This window comes from Triticum aestivum, chromosome 4A, assembly GCF_018294505.1.
Source record: "Triticum aestivum cultivar Chinese Spring chromosome 4A, IWGSC CS RefSeq v2.1, whole genome shotgun sequence".
NCBI classification, from domain to species: domain Eukaryota; kingdom Viridiplantae; phylum Streptophyta; class Magnoliopsida; order Poales; family Poaceae; genus Triticum; species Triticum aestivum.
The window spans coordinates 705,752,004-705,779,842 of record NC_057803.1 but is presented as its reverse complement, the minus strand read 5'-3'; the positions used below and the strand labels follow the sequence as shown (position 1 = coordinate 705,779,842).

At 46.5% G+C, this 27,839-nt stretch overlaps 1 protein-coding gene and 1 long non-coding RNA gene across 2 annotated transcripts; one reads left to right on the top strand and one right to left on the bottom strand.

Moving 5' to 3' along the window:
* Nucleotides 1–5,933: 5,933 nt before the first annotated feature.
* On the top strand, nt 5,934–7,364 carry LOC123084342 (uncharacterized). The gene is made up of 3 exons (XM_044505998.1): nt 5,934–6,669; nt 6,750–6,918; nt 7,328–7,364. Exons 1-3 carry the CDS (start codon nt 6,141–6,143, stop codon nt 7,362–7,364), a joined length of 735 nt encoding a protein of 244 aa, XP_044361933.1. The 5' UTR covers nt 5,934–6,140.
* A 703-nt stretch (nt 7,365–8,067) lies between these two features.
* LOC123083244 (uncharacterized) lies at nt 8,068–9,083 on the bottom strand. Its single transcript, XR_006439258.1, has 2 exons — nt 8,635–9,083; nt 8,068–8,341 (listed from the first exon to the last, which is right to left on the bottom strand). It is a non-coding gene; the product is annotated as an uncharacterized lncRNA (long non-coding RNA).
* Between the last annotated feature and the right edge of the window lie 18,756 nt (nt 9,084–27,839).

Below are 27,839 nucleotides of genomic sequence, written 5' to 3'. Positions count from 1 at the left end.
TACATATTGTGTAGAAATACGAGGCCCAGAATGACAATCTCGTCAACTAGATGAACTAGGACGTGCGTCATGATATTGAAGAAGGATGGTGGGAACACCAGCTCGAAACTAACAAGACATTGCACCACATCACTCCTTAGCCTTGGTATGATTTCTAGATCGATCACCTTTTGAGAGATTGCATTGAGGAATGCACATAGCTTCACAATGGCTAATCGGATGTTTTCCGGTAGAAGCCCCCTCAATGCAACCGGAAGCAGTTGCGTCATAATCACGTGGCAGTCATGAGACTTTAGGTTCTGAAACTTTTTCTCTGACATATTTATTATTCCTTTTATATTCGACGAGAAGCCAGTCGGGACCTTCATACTAAGCAGGCATTCAAAGAAGATTTCCTTCTCTTCTTTGGTAAGAGCATAGCTGGCAGGACCTTCATACTGCTTTGGAGGCATGCCATCTTTTTCGTGCAAACGTTGCAGGTCCTCCTGCGCCTCAGTTGTATCTTTTGTCTTCCCATACACGCCCAAGAAGCCTAGCAGGTTCACGCAAAGGTTCTTTGTCACGTGCATCACGTCGATTGAAGAGCGGACCTCTAGGTCTTTCCAGTAGGGTAGGTCCCAAAATATAGATTTCTTCTTCCACATGGGTGTGTGTGTCCCCCAGCGTCACTCGGAACATCTAGTCCGCCGAGACACTTTCCAAATCTTACGTGTAAATCATTGACCATAGCAAGTACGTGATCACTGGTACGCATGGCGGGATTCCTCCGGTGATCTGCCTCTGCTTTGAAATGTTTGCCTTTCTTTCGACATTGATGGTTGGTTGGAAGAAATCGATGATGGCCCAGGTACACATTCTTCCTGCAGCTTCCCAGGTATATACTATCGGTGTCAAGTAAACAGTGCGTGCATGCATGGTATCCCTTGTTTGTCTGTCCTGAAAGGTTACTAAGAGCGGGCCAATCGTTGATGGTCACAAACAGCAACGCCTTTAGGTGAAATTCCTCCTGTTTGTGCTCATCCCACGTACGTACACCGTTTCCATTCCACAGTTGTAAAAGTTCTTCAACTAATGGCCTTAGGTACACATCAATGTCGTTGCCGGGTTGCTTAGGGCCTTGGATGAGAACTGGCATCATAATGAACTTCCGCTTCATGCACATCCAAGGAAGAAGGTTATACAAACATAGAGTCACGGGCCAGGTGCTGTGATTGCTGCTCTGCTCCCGAAAGGATTAATGCCATCCGCACTTAAAGCAAACCATACGTACCTTGGGTCACTTGCAAACTCATCCCAGTACTTTCTCTCGATTTTTCTCCACTGCGACCCGTCAGCGGGTGCTCTCAACTTCCCGTCTTTCTTACGATCCTCACTGTGCCATCGCATCAACTTGGCATGCTCTCCGTTTCTGAACAGACGTTTCAACCGTGGTATTATAGGAGCATACCACATCACCTTTGCAGGAACCCTCTTCCTGGGGGCTCGCCGTCAACATCACCAGGGTCATCTCGTCTGATCTTATACCGTAATGCACCGGATACCGGGCATGCGTTCAGATCCTTGTACGCACCGCGGTAGAGGATGCAGTCATTAGGGCATGCATGTATCTTCTGCAGCTCCAATCCTAGAGGGCATACGACCTTCTTTGCTGCGTATGTACTGTCGGGCAATTCGTTATCCTTTCGAAGCTTCTTCTTCAATATTTTCAGTAGCTTCTCAAATCCTTTGTCAGGCACAGCATTCTCTGCCTTCCACTGCAGCAATTCCAGTACGGTACCGAGCTTTGTGTTGCCATCTTCGCAATTGGGGTACAACCCTTTTTTGTGGTCCTCTAACATGCGATCGAACTTCAGCTTCTCCTTTTGACTTTCGCATTGCGTTCTTGCATCGACAATGACCCGGCGGAGATCATCATCATCGGGCACATCGTCTGGTTCCTCTTGATCTTCAGCAGCTTCGCCTGTTGCAGCATCATCGTGCACATCGTATGGTTCCTCTTGATCTTTAGAAGCATCACCGTATTCAGGGGGCACATAGTTGTCATCGTACTTTTCTTCTTCGCCATCTTCCATCATAACCCCTATTTCTCCGTGCCTCGTCCAAACATTATAGTGTGGCATGAAACCCTTGTAAAGCAGGTGGGTGTGAAGGATTTTCCGGTCAGAGTAAGACTTCGTATTCCCACATATAGGGCATGGACAACACATAAAACCATTCTGCTTGTTTGCCTCAGCCACTTCGAGAAATTCATGCACGCCCTTAATGTACTCGGAGGTGTGTCTTGAACCGTACATCCATTGCCGGTTCATCTGCGTGCATTATATATAATTAAGTGTGTCAGAAATCATTACAGAATATCATGAATAGATAATTAAGTGACCAAATTAATAGAAGTTCATCATCACATTAAAACCAAAGTACATACATAGTTCTCATCTAACAACATAAAGCTCTGTAGAGCATCTAAATTAATTAAACCATACATTGAAACTATGTAAAACATTTCAATGCGAAAACAAATGCGATCATAATCGCAACCAATGTAACAACTGATCCAATGGCATAATGATACCAAGTCTCGGTATGAATGGCATATTTTCTAATCTTTCAAATCTTCAAGCGCATTGCATCCATCTTGATCTAGTGATCATCCATGACATCCGCAACATGCAACTCCAATATCATCTTCTCCTCCTCAATTTTTCTAATTTTTTCCTTCAAGAAATTATTTTCTTCTTCAACTAAATTTAACCTCTCAACAATAGGGTCGGTTGGAATTTCCAGTTCAACAACCTCCTAGATAAATAAAATCTATATCACGTTGGTCGGCATAATTGTCATAAACAATAGATGAACCAATAGTTATGAAAAGATAATATATACCACATCCGAATCATAGACAGGACGTGGGCCGACGGGGGCGGATACCAAAACCATCGCACTATATTAGATGCAACAATAAAAGTATGAAAATTATACAAGTATCTATATAAACATACAAGTAAGAATTTTTTTTCCTTTCAGAAAGAAGATAAGAACAAGAGGCTCACCACGGTGGTGCCGGCGACGAGATCGGCGCGGGCGATCGACGGCGGTGAAGACGGGGACGGGACGTGACGGACCGCTAAACCTAGACAAATATTGAGGAAAATGGAGCTTGGAGGTCGAGCTTGGAGAGGAGAAAGCTTAAGTAGTGTGCCTCGGGCATTCCATCGAACACCTCATGTGCATAGGAGGTGAGCTAGAGCACCACAAAGCTCTCTCCTCGCCGGCCACGAAAAACAAAGCAGTGAGAGTGCTCTGCTCGCGGGCGAGGGGTATATATAGGCAATTAATTGGTCCCGGTTCGTGGCTTGAACCAGGACTAAAGGGAAGCCTTTGGTCCCGGTTCAGGCCACCAACCGGGACCAATGGTGGTGGGCCAGGACCAAGGCACATTGGTCCCGGTTCGTCCCACCAACCGGGACCAAAAGGTCCAGACGAACCTGGACCAATGGCCCACGTGGCCCGGCCGGGCCCCGGGGCTCATGAACCGGGTCCAATGCCCCCATTGGTCCCAGTTCTGGATTGAACCTGGACTAATGGGCTGACCCGGCCTGGACCAATGCCCCCTTTTCTACTAGTGTTAGGCGTCTCTCCGGAAGAAATAGGCACCGGGGCTTCAGAAAAAACCAGTTTATTTCTCTAAGCACCTCCCTAAGCCCCTAGCATTGTACAAGGCCTCACACCCATGTGTATCATATATTTATAGAAGAAGAGGCCAAGATGGCTGATACAACGCGTTTCAGCACAATGCTACACCAAGAGGTTAACACCACATCCACCACCACAACACACTACCTTCCTTGCCCAAACTCAAGCCATAAATGGCGAAGACGGAGTGCACAAAGCAAACACGTTGTGTCATATCCGTATCCAACACCTCAGAGCACGACCTCCAAATAAAACTAGATCAACACACCCTCCACTCTCAGGGCATGTTTGGTTGCCTGCATGAGGCCCAACCAGGCCCGCGCGCGAAGAATCCGGCCTATTTGGTTGATTGTATACACTGTTGGGCCTGCATCGCACGCTTCTTAAAGCACCTCTGGGCCTGGCTTGCTGGAAACGCTCAGATCGGCGGATTCTCGCGAGCCACACCAAGGCGAGCGCAATCGAGTGGGCCCTCGCACGAGTGGAGACGGGAAGGATGCGAGGTGATTACGTGAGGTCTTCTTCAACCTCCATTAAGCTTCTCTCTAATCTCCTCTCTTCCTTGTACCTCTGATCTACACAATGGTGCTTCGATTCGAGGTAAGCTCTACACGAAAAAGATGTAGCTCGATGCTACGGTTCCATTCAGGCGATCGGTTCGTAGTTTCATTGGCTAGAAGTTCTTTATTTCGTGTTCCTGTTTGGAGCTATTCTGGACGAATTTTGTCAGATTCGTCGCACACGATCAGTCGTTCGAAATTTCCTTTGACGAGCAGCCTAATCTCGCAGTTCCGCACAACATTCCTATTGTAAGTTTTTTGTTTCGACGATCATAGCTTCGTCTCTCTTTGAACAGCAGTCTACTGCACTGACGCCGCCATGTCGAGCTCCTCTGTCCTCTGCTCAGAGCCCTCCTATTCGTCCCTCTTGAGCCGAAGCCCTTCTCTTGACCTCCTTGCCCACGTCCTACTACATTAGAGTCGTTTTCGGCGTCGCACATCTCGGCCTACTCTCTATTGTCCTCCTACTGCACTGACGCTGCAATGGCTTGCACACTGCAGTCAAAGTTTTGGATTTTGTCCAAGAAAACCGAAATTCCAGCGATTTTCGGCCATCTCGTTAGGGCCCGGTAATAGGGTGTACCGGCCCAAAAAATTCGGCCACTTTTAAACTCACAGCCCAGCCCATGGTCTACTACAGCCCACATAAACCCCCCTATGGTATAAAAGCACGAATTCATCTCCTCCTAACCCTAAAATTCACTTTTCCCGTCTCCATCCGACTGAACGGCGGCTGTGGGCAATGAAACCCTAGCGAGTGAGGCGGGGGCGTGGTGCAGCGCCGCCGCCTCCCATCCAGCTCGTCTCCCAATCTCCTCCCTCGTCTCCCTCCCTCCCAATCTCCTCCCTCCTAGTCTCTTTCCCGTCCATGGACGGTGGTGGCAGCGCCATGGAGCACGGCTGCACAACTTCGATGTCGGGGCAGGTGGGCTCGGGCGTTGAACGGCTCCACGGGAGCAGCAGCATGCGGCGCATCCAGTCGGGCTTGGGCAGTGCCCCGGCGCCGGACGCACGCGCTGGTTTCTGGCAAGCTGGACATGGTACAGACGTACTGTAACTATGTTCCTCTAATCTTGTACATGCACGTATGTTGGCTCATCTTGCAAGATCTGTAGCTAGCTTTTCATTTGTGAAGATCTGTAGCTAGGTTCAGCATGCACACTTGCTTGATACAGGAGCACAATTGTGCATGATAGCTCACCTTGCCATTATCTGTAGTTAGCTGTACGTGCATGCTTATTTAGCAAGTGTTGATGATAGCACACGTAGGCACCTAGGAAGGATCTTTTACTAGCTTGTTCAGTAGCATTGTTTCTAATATCTTGTACTATCTCCCTTGATTTATTCATGCTGTCGTCAACCTTGCAACATTACTTGATGAAGAAAAAATCCCAATAAAATTTCAACAGCACTAACTGGTCCATAAATCCACAGTTTTTTTGTATTGTATCAAGGTTCTCTTTCTGTGATTCACTCTTTGTTCAAGTGCTGACATACATGAGGACGCAAACAATGTGTACAAACATTTATCTCTACAAAACACAGCAAGCCCTTTTACCATCAGTGGTAAATTTACAAATAAAGTTGATCTTTATCGCATGCTTGCTTCTCATGCTTGAATTTATAGGTGATGGGAGTACACCCTATGTTAGTAGGGTGAGCATCGATTAAGCCAGAAGGAGGGAAAATTTTACGTGCAATTAATTGGCAGAGTTTATCTATAGAGAGATCAGAAAGGTCGTTGTGGAAGAGATAGGTTCTGAGAATGTTGTTCAAATCGTAACCGATAATGGGTCAAATTACAAGAAAGCATGTAAAACTCTAGTAGAACAACCAGAGTTTAGTCATATTGTTTGGCAGCCATGTGTTGCCCACACTGCTAACCTCATGCTTAAGGATGTTGCTAAGTTTCGTGAGATTGACGTGATAGTTAAAAGTGCTAAGCAGATTTGTAGATTTTTCTACAATCACAATAACCTACATGACAGCATGAAAAAGAACATTGGTGGTGAACTCATAAAACCAAATGCGACCCGGTTTGGAACGGTGTTCATGTTCTTGGAGAGTTTCCATTGTAAGAAAGATGAGTTTAGGAAATGGATGGTGTCCGATGATTGGAAGGGAAGTACATGGAACGGTGCTGCTGATTATGTGTTTGCTGAAGAGCTGCTATCTAGTAATATGTGGTGGGCAGCTTTAGAATGGGTTCTTGCTGTGCTAGAGCCACTCTATAAAGCCCTTAGATATGCTGATACACAAAAGAGATGCACCCTATCTAGATTCAAGAAGAGTATGATGATAGCCATACAAAAGTTGGAAAGTCATCTTGGTGGTGGATCAAAAATGTTTCATAGAGTCATGAGCAAGGTGTCCAAGAGGATCGATGCTATGCAAGAAGGCACACTATTGGTTGCAGGTAGTTACAAAACTAACAAAATTTGTATTATGACGCTCTCTTTTCATGGTTTTAACTTCTTTTGTTCTTCTCCTATGCAGCTGCTATCCTTGATCCTTACACACATTATCAGATCAACATGAGCAAGATTATGGACTATGATCTTGCACTAACAGATGCCATTGAAAAGATCACAGACCCTGAGACCGCTGTTTTGGCCATTGATGAAGTCAGCACTTACAAGGAATGTCATGGGAGGTTTGGCTCAAGGTTGGCACGTTCCTCTGTAGAGAAAATGTCACCAAGTAAGTTCCAATACCCCACTTGTAATATTCTCTATTGCCCCAGTTTTGCAACTCAGTTCATCTCACTATGTGTTAGTCCATATGATTCTATATGGTGTTTCTATTGGGGCTGCCATCTATGAGTTATTGCTGCCATCTACTTGTAATGTTTATATAATTCACAATGCTTTAGTCCATCTGAATTTATATGTTGTTTTAATTTGGGCTGTCATCTATGAGTTGTTTCTGCCATCGACTTGTAATATTTATATAATTCACATTGTTTCTGCCCATATGATTTTATATGTTGTTCCAATTGCGGTTGCCATCATTGAGTTGTTGTTTCTGCCATCTACTTGTAATGTTTATATAATTCACAATGCTTTAATTGCAAGGTTAAGCGGCATGGGAGCAAAAGAGATTTTGGTTTGATGAAGACTAACGGGTGGATGAACAGGAAGTCCGAAGTGAAGGTCTCTGTTCGATTCAATACTTTTCGTGCAAGACTGAAGAGTTGAAGAACAGGAAGTCTGTATTGAACTTTCTGTTTGTATTTTGGGGTCGGCATAATTGAACTTCGAATGCCGTGTTAAATTCATTGTGGACTGTAATTCTGAACCGTTATTGGTGTTCGTTTCGACTCTTGGTAGAACTATTAAGTCGCATGTTACTCTTAGTATCTGAACTATCAAGTCACATGTTAATCTGGACTATCATGTTGCTTTTCTAATGGTTGCTGCTCTCCGAATTGATCCACTATGCTATTGTCTGAATGGTTGCAACTGGAGTGTTGATGTTCAGTCTGATACGTAGTGATTTGATGAATAGATTCAGCTGTTTGATTTTTACATGCATATTTTGCTAAAAGTTCTGAATACTCATCTGTTGTTCTGTTGTATTTCAAAATTTTAGGCAAATTTCGCCCATTTTTCGTTCAATTTTCATCCCAAAATTCAAATTTTGTTTTACGATTTTCGGCCGAGATTTTCCGAAAAAATCCAAAAAATCCGAATTTCGCCCATTTCGTCCAGGACCGGTAAAAATCAAAAAACGAAATCCGAAATTCTAACTGCAGTTCACCGCGCCGCCCACGGGGTCGATCATCTTGGCCTCCTCTAAACAGAACATGTCACCATATTAATACAGTACAGAAATTATGTCTCCTATTTGATGAAATTATTCACCACTTGATTACATTGATTCATACTGAATTTTATTTTGATAGAAAAGTAAACTTAATGCATATAGAACAATTAATTATGTTGATTAGAGAACAGCGATACATAAAACTGTCAGAAAAATCTAAAAGATCTTGGTAGAAAATTAAACAAAATTTAATCTTGATAGAAGCCCACATAGCACAGTGCAGCCGGTTGACGAACATGTGCCTTCTGTCTTTACTGGGTACCCTACAGTGTAAAGATACAGAGAAAATTCAGTGTTAAAGATCCAGAGAGGAAACCCGCAAACACAACTCAGCGTCTACTGCACGCACACACATCTCAATCGTATACACGCCGTAGCCCTCGATAGCCACTGCCGCCACCATGTCAGCACGCACACACAACACCCTAAGATTTGGAGAAGGCAGTAGCCAAGCTTAAGCAATCGATTGAAGAGGGAGGCCACGCACCACCCTTAGGCTTCCCACACTACCCACGAACGGCTGTTATAACTACCAGCTTAGGCAAATGAACCTGACCTGTGGTCGAAGCAGCATCATGAGGCCATGGTGTCAAGGAAGCCAACAGAAGGGGCGGGAGCCACACCGGAATGCAGCGGTGGCTAGGGTACACTATGGCCTCCTGCGAGCCATTGTCCTAGACCGGCCACCGCACGGTTGCTCTGCTCCGACCAGGCCAACATCTGGGGATGGGCCCATGCTAGATCTGCGCGCGCCCAAGACGCAGATCTCATCACTCAGGCTGCTGCCACCGTCAAACTCGGCAGATCAGCAGCGCATGTTGCGGATGTGACGTGAAGACAGGGCGGAGGGGGAGGGTATAGTTGCCACGCAGTGTGGGTGGAGGAAGGACGGGAGAGGATGGGGAGGTGGGGACTGGGTCGAGGAACGAGAGAACATCGGAGCGGTGGGTGTGCGGCGGACGGAAAGGAGTGGATCTGGGAGAAGGAAGAAGATGGGGGTGGCGGCTGAGGGAGAACGAGATGAGGGCAGGGAGAGGCTTAGGGTTAGATTTTATACGGGGAATGGATTAGGCGGGCTCCAGCGGGCTTGGGTGGGCTTTGGGGCTGTGCTAAGGCGGTTCATGACGGATTCCCAGAACGTCACCAGAAATCCGTCATGTATTAACCGATTTCTTGTAGTGCTCCTCTCTCTTGCCCTACTACACTGGTGTCGTTTCCAGCGTCAATCATCTCGGCCTCCTCTCTCATCCAATGCACTAACAATACCATGGCGCGAGCACTGCATTCTCCTCCTCTGTGGTCTGTCTTTGCGCCAGCACCGCAACTAGTTCGCCGACGGTGTCGCTCGCCGTGCCGCCGATGGGGTCGCTCGCCCACGACTCCATGCTCGTCATGTCAGACACAACGCCAGAACCACTATCCACAGCCGCCGCCATGGTCCGGCGCACACTACATTTCTTGTTCCTCTTCCTCTGCTAGTTCTTAACCCTGTGTGCTAAGTGCAAGTGCTAGCTCTTAATCATACCCCATGCGGGCAATCAAACAGAGTGTAGTTGTATGCGCCGAGACAATGCAGGCAGCCAAACAAAGTGCCAAAGTTGATCCCCTAATGCAGGAAGTCCATATGGAGGCAACCAAACAACTTGCAGATGTCGCATATGAGGTTGTTTTTCCAGAGTCAGGCTGGGTTGAGATGTGTATGCAATGCAGCCACTGTTCACTGCTGCAACCAAACACACCCTTAGCGCCTAGGAGATCTACATGTGGACAACGGGAGCTACCTAACTCGAGGAAGACATCTCAAATGAGGCATTGAAGATGGAGTATATTGCGCACCGAATGCCCATACCCACGGCAACAACCAACACGTGAAAACCCAGCGCCCCAAGCCTTGCCGCCAAGGTAATTAAGCAAGGCAACCCACGCCAGCTACTCCTCCAGAATAGATCCCAAGCACCCAAGCAACGCCTCCAAGGAGAGACGACGCCATGCCACCGCCGTTGCCTGGCCCAGCGAACTGGGCCTAGGATTTCCCCCAATGCTCGATTAGGGGATAGACATGGCCATGAAAACGCCTCCAGGGAGGAGACGGCTACCACAGGCGACGTTGTTGCCCGCAGCCAAAGCCGCACACAGATTTCTTGAGGCCATGTCCATCATGTCTCTGAAGCATAGCAAATTGGAAGGTGGGGCCAAAGTTGTCACCTTGGGCCATCACCAGCGAGAGAGAAGTCGCATGCCAGCGCCATCGAGCCATAGATCGGACAACTATCACCGCACGCCGCCATATCCCGCACCATCGCACCACCTTGCCGCATAGTTTTTCGGAGCCGCCGCCCCAGCTTCCACTATGAGGACCTCCCGGATCCGCCCATGCTGAGCTGCAACCGCCACCAGTCAACATGCACCTACCATCCATGCGCCCAATCACCACTCACACAACCCAAACCACTCACCGCCACCAGCACTAGTAAAACAACTACTTTACGTGAGATACATTAGTCCTGGTTTGTAAATGCACTGGCACTAATGTGACCATTAGTGCAGGTTCCAACGGCTAGGCGGGCGGGCATCATTAGTCCCGGTTTGTGTTGACCCTCTAGTACTGGTTCGTGCCACGAACCGGGACTAAAGGGGTGGTGGCAGGCCGGTGTCAGGCTGGGGCCCCACCAGTCCTTTTAGTCCTGATTCGTGGCACGAACCGGTACTAGAAGCTCACCTTTAGTCCCGGTTTCTGTCATGAATTGGGATTAAAGATTTTCCTATATAAACCCTTCGTCCAACTTGTGATCGAGCTCCCTATTCTTCCCCTTTCCTCTCCTCTCCGTTCTTCCCCAAAACTCGAGCTCATCCTTCATTTTGCCCAAAATTTATCAAGATTTGAAGGCCCCCCATCCATCCAAGTGATCACAAAGGTTAACAACTTTGTCCTTTTATCTCTCATTGCTATATTAGCTCTTGCAATGCTCTATAAGTATAGTGATTTGTGGGTTTTACTTTGGGAGTAATTATATGTGGTATTTTATTTGATTTATATGCAATTTGAGCTCAAATTAACTCTTAGTTTGCATATGTAGGTGTGGTTTACTTAATGCCTTCCCATCCCCATCCTAACCACCGTCGATCGCCTGCACTGTCCCGTCGCCGGCACCACCTTGGTGAGCCTCTTGTTCTTATTTGTTTTGTAAAAAAATCATGTTTGTGTGATTTAGATATATAGTTACTTGTATAATTTTCTTACCCGTACGTTGTTTTTTATACATAGTGGCATGGTTTTGATAACCGTCCCCTTCGGCCCTCGTCCGGTTTATGATTCGGATGTGGTATATATTCTCTTTTATAACTATTTGTTGCATTTCGTGTTTATGACAATTATGCCGACCAACGTGACATAGATGTTTTTATCTAGGAGATATATGAATCGGAAATTCCAACCGACCCTCTTGTCGAGAGGTTAAATTTAGTTGAACAAGAAAACGAATATTTGAAAGAAAAATTGAAAAGACTTAAAGAAGAGAATATGAAACTGGTGTTCTATGTTGCCGATGTCTTCAATGATTACAAGGTCAAGATGGATGCAATGCGCTTGAAAATTAGAAAGATTAGAAAATATGCCATTGATAGTGAGGCTTAGTATCATTATGCTGTTGGATCAATTGTTACCTTAGTTACGATCTTGATCGCATTTGTTGTTCCATTTAAATGCTTTAGCTAGATAGTTTGTATGTTGTTTTATGAGAATAAGTGTGTATGAACTTTATGTATGAACTTCTACTAATTTGGTATTTTCAGTGTTGTGTAATGAAGATGAGCAGGCAATGGATATACGAGGACCGATGCTCTCCCCAGTTCATTAAAGACGTGCATACTTTACTGCTTGCGGCTAAGGCAAACAAGCGGGTGGATGGTTTTATGTGTTGTCCATGTGCTGACTGTAAGAATGATCGAAATTACTCTAACTCAAGAACCATTCACATCCACCTGTTTGAGTCCAGTTTCATGTCCGGCTATAACTTTTGGACCAAGCACGGAGAAAGAGGGGTCCTAATGGAAGAGAACGAAGAAGAAGAGGATGACGACAGCTATCCTGGCCATGTGTTCCTTGAATACGATGGTACAACAATGGGGGAAGAAGCTGAGTCGGCAATGCGGGAAGAAGCTGAAGAAGAGGCATCAGATGAGCCTGCTGATGATCTTGGTCGGGCCATTGCCGATGCAAAGAGAAACTGCACAAGTGAAAAGGAGAGGCCGAAGTTGCAGCGCATGTTAGAGGATCACAAGAAATTGTTGTACCCAAATTACGAAAATGACAAGAAAAAGCTAGGCACCATACTGGAATTGCTGCAATGGAAGGTAGAGAATGGTGTATGTGACAAGGGATTTGAAAAGTTGCTGATAATGTTAAACAAAATACTTCCAAAGGACAACGAATTACCCCACGGTATGTACGAAGTAAAGAAGGTTGTCTGTCCTCTAGGATTAGAGGTGCAGAAGATACATGCATGCCCTAATGACTGCATTCTCTACCGCGGTAAGTATGAGGATTTGAATGCGTGCCCGGTATGCGGTGCATTAAGATCAGCCGCGATGACCCTGGTGATGTTGAGGGAGAGCGCCCTAGGAAGAAGATTCCTGCCAAGGTGATGTGGTATGCTCCTATAATACTACGGTTGAAACGTTTGTTCCAAAACAAAGAGCATGCCAAGGCGATGTGATGGCACGGAGAAGACCGTAAGAAAGACGGAAAGTTGAGAGTACCAGCTGATGGGTCGCAGTGGAGAAAAATCGAGAGAAAGTATAGGGAGGAGTTTGTAGGTGACCCAAGGAACGTATGGTTTGATCTAAGCGCAGATGGCATTAATCCTTTTGGGGAGCAGACCAGCAATCATAGCACCTGGCCTGTGACTCTATGTATGTATAACATTCCTCCTTGGTTGTGCATGAAGTGGAAGTTCATTATGATGGTGCTCATCCATGGCCCTAAGCAACCCGGCAACGACATTCATGTGTACCTAAGGCCATTAGTTGAATAACTCTTACAGCTGTGGAATGAAAAAGGTGTTCGTGCATGGGATGAGCACGGACAGGAGGAGTTTGGCCTACATGCGTTGTTGTTTGTGACCATCAATTAATGGCCTGCTCTCAGTAACCTTTCGGGGTAGACAAACAAGGGATACGGTGCATGCACGCACTGTTTAGATGGTACCGACAGTATATATTTGGATAAATGTAAGAAGAATGTGTACCTAGGACATCGTTGATTTCTTCCGAGTACGCATCCCATATAAAGAAAGGCAAGCATTTCAAAGGTGAGGTAGATCACTGGAAGAAGCCTCGCCACCGTACTACGGATGATGTACTTCATATGGTCAAGGATTTAAAAGTAATCTTTGGAAAGGGTCCTGGCGGACAATCTGTTCCGAATGACGCTGACAGACGCACACCCATGTGGAAGAAGAAATCTATATTTTGGGACCTACCCTATTGGAAAGACCTCGAGGTCCACTCTGCAATTGATCGTGATGCACTTGACGTGGACTCTTTGTGTGAACCTTCTAGGCTTCTTGGGCGTGTATAGGAAGACAAACGATACACTGGAGGCACGGAAGGACCAGTAACGTATGCACAGAAAAGACGGCATACATCTGGCCGTGCCAGTTATGCTCTTACCAAAGAAGAGAAGGAAATCTTCTTTGATTGTCTGCTCAGTATGAAGGTCCCGTCTGACTTATCGTCGAATATAAAGGGAATAATAAATATGGGATAGAAAAAGTTCCAGAACCTAAAGTCTTATGACTGCCACGTGATTATGACGCAACTGCTTCCAGTTGCATTGAGGGGGCTTCTACCGGAAAACATTTGATTAGCCATTGTGAAGCTACGTGCATTACTCAATGCAATCTCTCAGAAGGCAATCGATCCAGAAATCATACCAAGGTTAGAGAATGATTTGGTGCAATGTCTTTTCAGTTTCGAGTTGATGTTCTCAACATCCCTGTTCAATATCATGACGCACGTCACTAGTAGAAAAAGGGTCTAATGTGCAGCTCATTAGTCCCAATTTGAAATTGAGCCGGCACTAATGTGACCATTAGTTCCGGTTCCAACGGCTAGGCGGGTTGCTCTCGTTAGTACCGGTTCGTGGCAAATCTTTAGCACCGGTTCATGCCACGAACCGGTACTAAAAAGCATGGCGGCAGGATGTTGTTAGACTGGGACCCGTCCAGCACCTTTAGTACCGGTTCGTGCTACGAACTGGTACTACAAGTCATCCTACATTACAACTGAAAAGCAGAGCACTTAAAACAGCCCAAGGAATCCGATGGTGTGCAGAAATCTTGGTGAACCATGATAAATGTCAGGCTAACATTTCAGTACACAGGTTTGGCAGAGGAAAACAACCTATAATCTGAAAACATCATGCTGTCTGTTATTAAAACGAAGCAAAGTGGGATGCTAACCAATTAATCAATCAATGGTTCAACACAGATGGAATCAACCAACATGGTGGTTCCATCGCTTACTTCAACATTTTATCTTTAGACGGTATCTCATGCCAGGGAAAAAATTTCAGCCACTGCATACGCTCGTACCAACTGTTCGAGCACCAGCAAACCCAGATCTTTCTGCAACTTCTTTAGCACCTCAACGAATTTCTAGGCTCCGTCTACGTCTTACAGAGCAGACGTGAGCAAGTGGTTCACAAGATCATATTCATCGGTAACCAAACTATCACTCTTGAATAAATATGCTGTTGAATTCACCAGCCTCCACTTACAGAGCAGACTGCAGCAAATTTGAGAGCTGGTACCTCCCTGTAGGTTTCTTCTTTCACCATCCTCGGACAAGGATTATGATTAGAATAAGCAAGCTCAACTTTTACAGAGTATGGTCAGAATAGCAAAGTAAAAGAACCTTGGCAAGACCAACAAAGTCGTGACTAGATAATTACTTCCCGGCATGTTCTCTGCCTTGGAAACCACCCTCGCCCGCCGAGCACTGACCACCACACCACCCGCATGGGGCATGGCCATGGCCGCCAGCCCGCACCAGAGTCACGAGCCTCGTCCATGAGCATTGTGACTCCCACCACCAGGACTGCCTTCCTAGCATCCGAGACCACCCAACCAACGCCACCACAGCAAGAAGACAAGAACGACCGGTGAAGGGTAGAAGGGCTCTCCTTCCTACCCCAAAACGAGCCCATGGCCGCGCAGAGGCCCAGCCATCCTGAACAGGGCAGGGTTGGTCAACAGCAGCCGGCCGTGCCGCAGCCACCCCACCACCACCATGGACCAGTTCTGCCGAGACGACCCATCTGGCTCCTTCAGCTCTCAGCATCGGCAAAGCTAGGAGCCCCCCTGCCTGCCTGCCTGCCTGCCCGGTCGCCCCTGCCACCATCAGACCGCAATGCCACCAAACTATCACTTATGAACAAATATTTTGCTGATTCATCGGACTTCGTTAACAGAGCAAACCAAGGTTAATTTGTGAGCTGGTACGTACCTGTAAGTTTCTTCTTTGAACATCCCTGGACAAGGATTATGATCAGATTAAGCAAGCTCAACTTTTACAGAGTATGGTCAGGATTTCATAGTAAAAGACCCTGCATACTGAATATGGCAAGAGCAACAAAGCCGATGGTATCCGCAAAAAAGAAAAACAATTGAACAAACTGAGCACTTGTCGATGGAAAAGATGCTGGAACAGAGTATGGTAAGCGTTACAGAGTATGGAACAGAGCAGTTTGTTCCACCGAGCTTTGTAGTGTGTCTGACTGAGAAAGTGAGAAGTGCTCAGTGTATCCACCAAACCGAAATAAATAAAAGTGGAGCCATGCCCATTATTCTTTTTCAGGGTTTACAGTAATTAAAATGTGTGATTTGTTTGCGTTATTCCAAATATCTGAGCTGCTAGGTTGACTGAAGTTTCAAATATTTTGCTATCTCTCACTCTATATATATAATTCTGGACCATTTACAGCATTATTGTCTGTGCTCCTTATCTAGTCATTGGGTATTGACATGTTGAAATAGGCTATTTGATTGTGTGTCTTGCTAATGAGGTGAGATGTTAGAAGAAACCAAAAATATACTCCCTCCGTCCCAAAAGGCTTGTCGCTCAAATGAATGTATCTAGCACTAAGTTAGTGCTAGATACATCCAGTTGATCGACAAGCTTTTTACGACGGGGGAGTGTTAGAATAAATCCGAGGCGCTCCGTCAATCTACCGAGGACCAAGCAATCACACAAGCACGACACCGAGATTTGTTAACGAGGTTCACCAATATGGCTACATCCCCGGGGCATGACTATGGGCGCTCCTCCCCATGACACCTTCACAATACTGCACCCTGGCCGCCCGGGCGCCGGCACACGCCGCCGGCTTCCCCTGTGTTTCGGTGCTATTATGTTGGCATAGGTTACATCGTGTGTCTACCCCCGCTATATATGAGAGGCCTAGGATACAAGTGTCCTATTTGGACACGACTTCGTATCCTGTCTACACACCGTACGACTCCAAGTCCAACTGTAACCTAACTTGTACAATAATATTCGACACAATTCTAACAAACTCCACCTTGGCGAATATTCTCCACCACCTTGAATTCGTCCGTGCGTCGAACCTCCATGTACATTGGACTTGAGATACGCCATGAGCCCCACTGCTACTCCCAGACTCCATGTGACTCCACCTGCAACTGTAGTCCCTTCTCGTCTTCTTCACAGTCAACACTCGAGCAAAATTAAGTTCCTCATTACTCTACCTTGTGCTTCCAACTTCCAGAGTATCCGTTCAACGACATCACACACCGATCACTGTCTGCGTGAAAAATGAACCACTCACATATTGGACGCCACATATAAGAGTTACGTGAACTCAACGTCACTGCTCTTTCTGTACTGCTTGTCTGAAACTTGAAGGAATTTCACCGTCGTCCTGTGTCACCCTGAGTCAAATTCGCAGTTGTCTCATCCTTTTTTTCGGATAGTCTCTGACATGTCCCACCACTATAGCACTCCGCCTCCTTCTGTCTTGTCATCCGCACTTTGCCCTGTGCACTGAACACCACAGAATATACGGCCATGTACTCTCTCAGCTTTTGACAATTCCAGACTCTCCGTCACTTTCTCAGATTCTCCATGGTCAACTCCTGTCCATCTTCCGGTACCGATAGACCCAGTCACCAACTTGAATCTGGTACTCGTCGACACTGCTTCAGCACCCTTTGCACAATTTTGTCTGACCACATGTCTATCATTAGTGCCTTGGTCTGTCGCTGTGTCCCGTGCTTACCGCACGCCTCGCCGCTATCACCGCGTTGAGCCTCTGCTGTCCTGGTCGAGTCTCCCGGGTAGCTTGCCCACATTGCTTCAACCCCCACTGCAGAGAACCATCGATCATCACCGACCGATGCCGAGTATCACGTCTCCATCAGACCATTGGGCCCCAGTCCGATCCACGTGTCTCTCGCTATCCCGCTGAAATAGGCTACGATTCTCCGGATCCTTACGCCGTAGCCCCTCCATCAGCACAGAGTGAAGTCGTCCATCAGACTCTAGCTCCACCTTCAACATGACTCCATGTAGCTGCGCTATGCTACCCTGCGCCCTGACGACTTCAAGCTCTCTCATGTGTGCACCATCTTGAATCAACTCTGCGTCATAGTCTTGTCGAAACCGCACAAGCCCTCAGGCCCGCACCACGTGTTTCCACGCCTCAGAAATCGGCCACCATCAGCATCACGCTCCTATGTCGTATCGCTGAAATCACAACCGTCTTCTGCTTTGATCAACATCCACGTCGATCCATCAGACTGTTTAGTCCGACCCAGCCAAAAATTATCCGACTGCAACCATGCTCCACCCTGTGTTGTGTCTGCCAGCACATCTCTCCGTGCATTGTTTAACGCCCTACGTATGCATGATCTTGCACAACGCGCTCCAGGCTCCCAAAACATCTTCCGTGAATTATCGTTCATCACATGATACTTCCACCTTAGGTTGCTTGACTTCCTGCAATGACTCCAAACATCCATGTTGTGCAACAAAATTTTCATCCTGTCCACCATAATGGTCAACCCATGAAAAATAACCAAGCCGCAATACTTCCTGTGCATGTGCCGAAGTGATCCAAGCCATGCTACACGTATTGCTGCTTCCACACACAACACCCAATGCCCTTTTTGTAATTGCTGCCAAAGAACTATCTGATGGGTTCTTCCCTTGATGAATTTTCTTTCAGCCAATTGATTTGCTGCCTTTGTCCGCGTCGTTCACGAGGACTCGGTCCTCTTTTTGTTTCCAAACAAATCTCAGGTCCTCCACAACCTCATCTAGCAGCAATGACACAACGCCTCGCACGTACAAAGTTCATCCAGCCTACGGCTCCTGCGCACCTACCTGGGCCAGCCCCCTGCGTCGGCCTCCCACGGGCTTCGTCCCTCATGGGCCTGACGCGCGCCCGCGTCCGGTCCGGCCAGCCCCCTGTAGATGCTGCTGCCTCTCGATTCGATCTCATGAACACGATCCGATCTGAATCCCGCTGCCGCTGTACGCTACGTTGACTGCTACTGCTGCCTTCCGGTTGCTGCTTCCGATCTCGCCGAGCGATGCTTCAGCCGACACACGTCATCGCCGCCTTTGCTGATCCAATCGCTAGTACTCCGCGGCCTCGCTCGGGATCGCCCGCGCCTCGTCGCATGATGCGCCTGCACCCGCTGCTGCCGCCGTCCCAACACGATCTAGCCACACGATTCGGCCGATTCCGATCGCTTCTCCATCCTCTAGAACAACAACTGTGACCTCCTCAAATCTTGCTCATGATACCACTTGTTAGAATAAATCCGAGGCGCTCCGTCGATCTACCGAGGACCAAGCAATCACACAAGCACGACACCGAGATTTGTTAACGAGGTTCACCAATATGGCTACATCCCCGGGGCATGACTACGGGCGCTCCTCCCCATGACACCTTCACAATACTGCACCCTGGCCGCCCGGGCGCCGGCACACGCCGCCGGCTTCCCCTGCGTTCCGGTGCTATTATGTTGGCATAGGTTACATCGTGTGTCTGCCCCGCTATATATGAGAGGCCTAGGATACAAGTGTCCTACTTGGACACGACTCCGTATCCTGTCTACACACCGTACGACTCCAAGTCCAACTGTAACCTAACTTGTACAATAATATTCGACACAATTCTAACAGGGAGTATGTGAATGGCTGTTTGGATTATTTGGGCGTACTGCACACTCTACAACATCTCAACCGGAAAATGCACTGCTACAGACTTGCAGGCATCAAGCATGACGTTGACCTGATATGGTCCAAATCGTATCCAAGGAAAACTGCTTGCTGGTTAAATTGTGACGAACCAAGCCATAATTGTAGTGATTTGAATGCACGTTTTGATCGAGTAAAGCTCACATTTATTACACAGAATGAAATTAGTGTTTCCTTCATTTTTCTTTTTACAAACTATGAAATGGCAATTCGGATAGTTAACCAGGCATTAGTGCTCCAAATTACGATTCCTAAATTCTTCACTTTTAATGGTTCCATCTACCTGCAGTGAGGATTATGGATGACTTGGTTTAAGTTTCCATTCACTTTCTTGACATCTGGTGGTTTCTTTTTCTACTATTTGTTCGATAAGTTGTGTTGCCGTATCACCAATTCTCACCACATAATAAGTTTTTTACGAAAGGGGATTGCAAGCTCATATATACCTCCCTAACCAAACTATCACCCTAGAACAAATATGTTTCGTCAGGCTTGCCCTTATAAAGAAAACCACAGTTAATTTGAGAGCTGCAACCTCCCTGTAGGTTTCCTCTTTCACCATCTCCAGGGAAAAATTATGATTAAAATAAGCAAGCCCAATTCTTACAGAATATTGTCAGAAATAGCTAAGTACTTAAAAGATATTTGAGTAATCGAGTATGGAAAGAGCAACAAAGCCATGTCTAGTGTCCTCTATCAGCAGTTTGGGAAGAAAAAAAAGATGCAACTTTGACTCCCACAAAAAATGAGCGGATATATTAGTATTACATAAAATGTCTATTTGCCCCACTGTATACTTATGATCGGCATGTGAACTTAAAATCATGCATAACTTATCTCGCCAACATGAGAAACGCTATTACTCCTCATGAGCTGCACACCTTTCAGGTGCATCACGCTTACCATGCTGCTGTAACCAGCGTTCTGAACATTGCCACTCGGCCACTTTATATATCTACTAACCATATGCACCTGTTCGGTTGGGTTCCTTCTGGTTGTCACCGGGTTATGAGTCTACACTATAACCGAACTTCTGATGTGTTTTCTTGTGGATGGGTTGAGATTTTAGAAGGAACTGAAAGAGAATCTGGACAAGTCTTGTAGTTGTCATGGGTCCAACAAGAAAGTAGGAAAATGTTGTGCTGCAACAGATCCAGGTTCTGTCCCATAAAGACGTGCAATTTATCCGTTAGAGTGTGTCCCGTCAGGAAGCACTCAGATAGAATGTACAACTGAAAAGCGGACCATGGGTACCTGATTCACATTCCCCTTGTTCTAAGTCATTAAAGAGCATGGGTGTTACTTTCTCGTTTCCCAAAATTTTGATCCGATTTTAAAAACAAAGTTATCCATCTATACAATGTTTATAATATCAATTTGACACGATAAATGAACGCAATCACCCGGTATTTCCAAATTGTTTATTTTTTTTTAGCTTTGGCCGGTGGTTGACGGATTCATTTTTAGCTTTGGCCAGTGGTCAGCATGGCTCAAATAAGAAATATAAAGGGCACTGCAGTACAACTGAAAAGCAGAGCATTTCAAACAACCCAAGGACTGCGATGGTGTACAGAAGCAGCCGACAGACATAAACAAATACTTAATTTCAGTATTACATCCTGGCTTTGGAGATATTGCGGAGAAAACAATGACAAAATCTGAAACCACCATCATGAGATTGGCATGTGGACAAATAAAGATTACGCATAGGTAGCCAAAATGAGAAAAACTGTAACTCCTCATGAGCTGCTCAGCATTCAGCAGCATCACAGTCATCATGCTGCTAATGTAACTGTGTTGTGAACATTGTCCACTCTGTTTGCAGATGTTGGTCATCAGGTTTTGAATGTACACTAAGTATTGAACTTTTGATGTGTTTTCTTCCTGATGGTTTGACATTTTAGAACAAAGTGAAAGAGAATGTGGGCAATTGGAGGTCTGGAGGTGCGTCCAGGTATGCCCATGGAGAGACCTGGAAAAATCAAGTAGAAAATGCTCCAATGGGAATCCAACATATGTCCCATAAAGAAGAAGCCCGATAAATGGAAATGATTGTGTCCCATGAAGCAGGGGGTCCATAAATATCATGGGTGATGTGCACCAGTTCTCCGGCAGCTACTCTGGCCCGGGTATACTGCAAGATGTATTTCCACAACTGAGAGGGTCGACAGAGGACCTAATTACCTCTGAGCTGCGGGCGATGATGCCATCTCCAGAGCCATTCGTGCTTCCTGGACCATGGTACGGTAACAGCTGACATGGCAGTGTGGTAGAAACCGATCACCATGTCAGTTACAAGGCCCGCAATGACTGACTTGCAGTCTAGTTGAACGTACAACATCGTAATGTCCATGGTCGTGGGTTTTCACTCTAAAGATTAAGTTGAACGTACATATTTTGAGTACTTTATATGTCTTGAATGATTAAATGGACAGATACTATGCTTGATCTTTATCTAGCTATTATGCTCTTCTAAGAAAAGATATGGTCGTTTAAGTTATTTTTTCTCATTTACATTCATCTACTTAGTACTTACTGGTAATCTTCGTGACAACTTGTGCCTAGATATTAATTAAGAAAGAATTATTCTCATAATTTTATACAAGGTGCAACTTATTCTAGACTACCTATGACGTAAGTACCATCTACCATGTAACTCAGAGTAGCAACAGATCCATTCATTGCAGATCACATAGGTAAGGACAAATGCGCTCAATGTACCTGAATTCATAATTTGATTCCAACAAGCCGGACATATATAATTCACTCGGTTGACTGTGGACAAGGCCACCGCAGACCAAAAAAGCAGGACACTACAGACATTCCAAGGAGTCCTGCGGTGTGCCGAAGCAGCCAACGAACAGAATTATGTTAGGTTAAGATTCCCGTCAGTATGCACCCTGACGCTACATGTTTTGCAGAAGAAAACAGCAAAAACACAAAGTGAGAGTGCCTTGTTGTATGTTATGGAGGTGAACCAATGAGGGGTGGATGCTAATCAATTAATCAATCAACACAGACGGAACCAACCAACTTGGTAGTTTCCTTGCTAACTTCTGCATTTTCGACATTAGACAGAGTCACTTCCACGGGGAACTTCTTTCAAGCTGCCAAGTATGTTTGTACCAGCAGTGAAAATAAGCTGAGAATAAATATTTACCCATCATATGAATGTGATCAGCATGTGAACAACGAGGCGCGGCTGGCCAGTGTGAGAAACATTGGTTGCTACTCATGAAGTACACACCATTTGGGCGCATTCACGCCTATCATGCTGCTAATATAACAGATATTTTGAACATTGCTCACTCCCTTTATATACCTGTAAAGCATATGCACTTGTTCTGCTGGTTTCCTTCCGTCGGTTGAACCTACACTATTATTGAACTTTTGATGTGTTTTCTTTTTTATGAGTTGAGATTTTAGAAGGAACTGAAAGACATTGTGGACAATAGTCAGTGTAGTGTTGCAGGCTTGCCCATTGTGAGACCAGGAAAATTCAGCACGAAAATGTTCTATTGCAAGTCTGGTTTCCGTCTAGGAAGAAGTCCTAGTTTGTCTAATTTGAAGTGCGTACAGTGTGTCCTGTTGAGAAGCACTCACTGACATGGGGTTGTAGGAACAGTGCTTGCACTGTCCACGGGTTGGGGCGAAGAGGGAGTAAGCAAAATGCAGGTGTGCTGGCGCCGAGTGGCACTTGAGCAGCAACAGCAGGCAGCGGTGACGGCGTTGACCGATTCTAGGGGCAGTAAGTGCTACCGGATAGCACGGGTTGGCTGATGATTCTCCAGAATACACATGAACTGCGTGAATGCAAATTTACAGTGGGTTTATCTGTGGCTTTTCATTACGTCTTTCCCCTATTTAGTTAGAGCATGAGATGAGGTCAATCTATATTTTGTCTGTACAACCTCTACTGTATCTACTCTTAAAAGAAAAAACGCACTCGTTGCCTAAAAACTGCATGTCTCTCTCTATTTCTCTGTCGAAACTGAACTAGTACTCTGTTTTTCCTCTGCTTCATGTGTGCCTGGTAGATACTGAACCCGCTTGCATGTGTCTGTGTCCGCTGCCGGGGAGTGAGGCCAACTCCACCGCGCGACCCTATCATGTCCGGCTCCGTCCGTTTGGGGTAAAAGAAACAAAAGAGGCGACCCAGCGCACGGCCTCAAGCGGACAAATGTCCGGATTCCCTCCGTTTTCGACCCATCCCCGGCCCAAACTTGCGCTTGGTTTGTGGTGAAACGGACGCGCGCGGACGGCCGCGACGCACGCCCTTGCCCCCCCCTGGCCCGCCTGTCGGGGACACTAGCAGTCCCTCCGCTCCCAACGCTTCACCCTCTCTCCCCGCCCCGCCCCGCCGCCGGCGCCGCCCCTATTCTCCGGCCGCCTCCTCACCGCGCAGCCCCCCGTCGTCCATACCAAACCACGTCTCGACATGGCCGCCACCACGCCCGCGCTTTCGCCGTAGTTTTGGTCATCTATGGGGGGAGGTTTGGCCGTCGCCGTCTTTGCCGGTGGCGGAGGGGACACGACTGTCGGCGATGGACCACGACGGCTGTCTTTGCCAGTAGCCGGCCGACAACCACCCCTGCTGCGTCGAGGTGATCATCGTGGCCTCTTCGCCACCGCGGCCGCAAGGTGTTCGACCTGTTGCCAACAAAGGTATGGACAGTGGAGACGAGTTTTTCTTCCATCACTTCCTTTGTTCACCGGACGATTCGTCGTCGGATGATGAAGATCTTGTGGTGGCTGCACTAGTCGTTCACGACCATATTCAACGGCATCTTCCTCGATACAGGGGGTCACTCCCTGGCCGTGCTCCCAACCTGAACCGCAACAGGGAGAGAGGCCACACCCTGCTCTATGCCGATTACTTTGCCAACACCCCGCTCTTCAAGCCGGATAAATTTCGTCGCCGTTTTCGTATGGCAAGGCATGTGTTCAATCGTATCCGAGAGGGAGTGGTTGCTCATGACCCATACTTCGAGTGCAAGACGGATGCCCTTGGCAAGCTTGGATTCTCCTCTTACCAGAAATGCACTGCGGCCATCCGCATGCTTGCATATGGTATTCCAGGCGATCTGGTGGATGAGTATGTGCGTATGAGTGAGACAACATGTCTGATGTCAATGTACAAGTTTTGCCAGGCTGTGATCGAGGTGTTTGGCCCAGAGTACTTGAGGCAGCCAACTGCCGCTGATACAGAGAGATTGTTGGCGACCAACGCAGCTAGAGGCTTTCCAGGCATGCTTGGCAGCATAGATTGTATGCATTGGGAGTGGAAGAACTGTCCATTTGCTTGGCAGGGCCAGTAAAAGGGGCATGTTAACGGGTGCATTGTCATATTAGAAGCGGAGGCATCGCAAGATCTTTGGATATGGCATTCTTTCTTCGGTATGGCAGGTTCTCACAATGATATCAACGTGCTGCAGCGTTCTCCAGTCTTCGCGAGGCTTGCAGAAGGCCACTCCCCACCTGTCAACTTTGAGATCAACGACCACCAGTACAACAAGGAATACTATCTAGCAGATGGTATATATCCTCAGTGGTCAACTTTTGTGAAGACAATCTCGAAACCCCAAGGTGAGAAGAGAAAAAGATTTGGCCAAATGCAAGAGAGTGTTAGAAAGGATGTGAAACATGCTTTTGGTGTGCTTCAATCCCGGTGGGGAATCGTTCGAAACCCTGCACTGTCATGGGATGAATGGAAGCTTTGGGAGGTGATGACTACTTGTGTGATCATGCACAACATGATCGTCGAGGACGAGCATGATGAGAGTATCTTCGACCAAGGATTTGATTATCAAGGTGAAAATATTGAGCCCCTGCACCAAGACCCGGCCACATTTGAACAGTTCGTCCAATTCCACCGTGAGATGCGTGATTGGCACACTCATTTGAATCTTCAAAATGACTTGGTTGAACACGCCTGGGATCACATTGGCAACCAATAGATGTATTGATCCAATTTATGTTCAGTCAAGACAATTTCGATTTGGTTGTAAAACTATTTTATTAAAGACAATTTCAATTGGGTTGTAAAACTATTTTAATTTTCAGACAATATTTGTGTTGGAAACTAGCTTTGATGCAAATTTGGGCATTTTTGGCCTTGACGGACAGGATGGGGCAAATGAATGCGGCCGCGCGCTGGGCGCACGTCCACCGCATCCCTGGACAGGCACGGACACGACTCCAAATCCCTACCCAAACGGACAGAATCCGGACAAAACGGACGTCCGTTTGGGGTCGCGCGGTGGAGTTGGTCTGACAAGAGGGCCATCGGTTAACAATGCATGCATTATGGTCATGCAGTTGCTACATGCTAAAAGTGTTGCCTTTGCCTCACTCTCACTGTATGCATTAATCCATCAACCGAAGAACGATAGGTTTAATACATTGTCACGCCGCCCACGATAGGTCATTATAACACCCTCTTCATGTATAACTCTCTTATTCAGGGATGAAATTTTGCTCGATATGACCACACACTGAGCCGAAAGCACGCCGATATTCCAAGATGATGCCACCGTCCTATGATGAGACCAGTATCGGCGGTCTAGCTCTCTGGGGAATATCAGTTTACTTGACCAGGAACATCAGTAGTAATGCTAGACCAGAGAGCTAGACCACCGTCCTATGATGAGAGCTATGGGGAATATCAGTTTACTTGACCAGGAACATCAGTAGTAATGCTCTATTAGATAACTTTTGCTTGATATGGACCACACACTGAGGTGAAATCACGGCAATATTCCTAGATGACGCCAATGTCCTACGATGAGACAAGAGAGCTAGCTCGTCGACATAATGGAAAGAACAGGATATAGTGGGAGAATATCAGTTTACTTGACAAGAATATGAGTAGTAACGTTCTAATAGATAACTTTTCGGAAACACTAACGCCCACACGTGTGGGCGTTCTCAAACTTGACCACACGTCTGGATGGTCGTTGATTGTCTTTTGCACGAATCTTGACACGAAAAGGTGGATTTGATGTGCCACGTAGGATGGGGTTGGTGTGTGGGCGTTGGAGAGTTTGCCCACACGCCCCGCATCACGCTGTTGCCATCTGCGTTGTGTGGGCGAACTAGTTTTTGCCCACACAGCCATCACCTAGTCCATGCGCGTGTGGGCGAACTGAGTTTAGCCCACACGACACTCTTACGTTGTGGATGGCAACTGCAGTTACGCGGACGTGGCAACTAGGTAAACAAACATGGCAACTGTGATTTTTTTGCTAGATGGCAACTGCAGTTGTGCGTATGTGGCAACCAGATAAACATACATGGCAACTGCGATTAACTGTACATGGCAACTATGGTTGGACCACACGTGGCAACTAGGTAAACACACATGGCAACTAATGTTTGACCATGTGTGGCAAGTAGTTAATCACACACGGCAACTACGGTTTGATTACACGCGGCAACTATCATAAATTAGACATGGCAACTATAGTTAATCAAAACAGATAGAGTTGCCATGCTTTTACAACTACACTTGTCATCCCAGATAACTACATCTGCCAACCAGGATGGCAACTAAATCGTTATCCCGCGGGTACACAACATAGCTGTACTAGGACGTGTGGGCATTTTTGCTTCGTGCCACATGCGCGGGGTGGAAACAAGTAGTACTTGTTGGGCGTGTGGCACGAAGTAGCCGCGCCCACACACGTGGACAATTCTAATGTCCACCAACACACAATCCGTGTGGGCTGCCTCCTGCACACACCACACATGATGTGTGGCCAGACCCTTTAATGCCAACACCTGTGGGCGTTATCGGGCGTCCTAACTTTTGTTTACTTCAGTTTTCTGCGTTGGGTTTCTTGGCATATACATTTCCATCAATCAATTATATTATTAAAACGATAGAAAACGAAGGGTGAAGATTTACCGCTCTATAGTTAAGAAATTTGAACGGCCTAGATTGCACACACCCTCTAATATATAACAAGAAAAAGGAAAGGTGAGAAGGAGGACACGAAGAGGCAGCAGATTAGTTTCCATCGTAAACAGTCCAACAAGAAAAAGGAAAGAAGAGTTGCACGCATACACGATACAGACAATTGCCTTGATTTCCATCGCATGCATACATATCCCAGAATAATTTGTCTGTCTTTTTTAGGAAACACCGTTGATTGTTGTTTGGTCTGCGCTTGGCCGTGTATAAATACATGTTACGTGCCCTGTAGTCTACAACATCTTTGCCTTGGGCCATAGACCATTTTCGTGTGTGCTTTTTTTTATTTGCATCGGCATGTGTGCTTGGTTGCTGGATGATCGATTGCATTAAGCCTAGCTTTGTATGTATAGATTTCTCCGGACTTCAACCTATCTTTATACATACATATTTTTTTTAAAGCCTTTGTACGTAGAGTTTACTCCCAGCGCGTTGATACCAGCAAGTGAATCAAATTGGCTTCATTACTCCACATATGTTAAATCCGAATCATTAATTTCAGA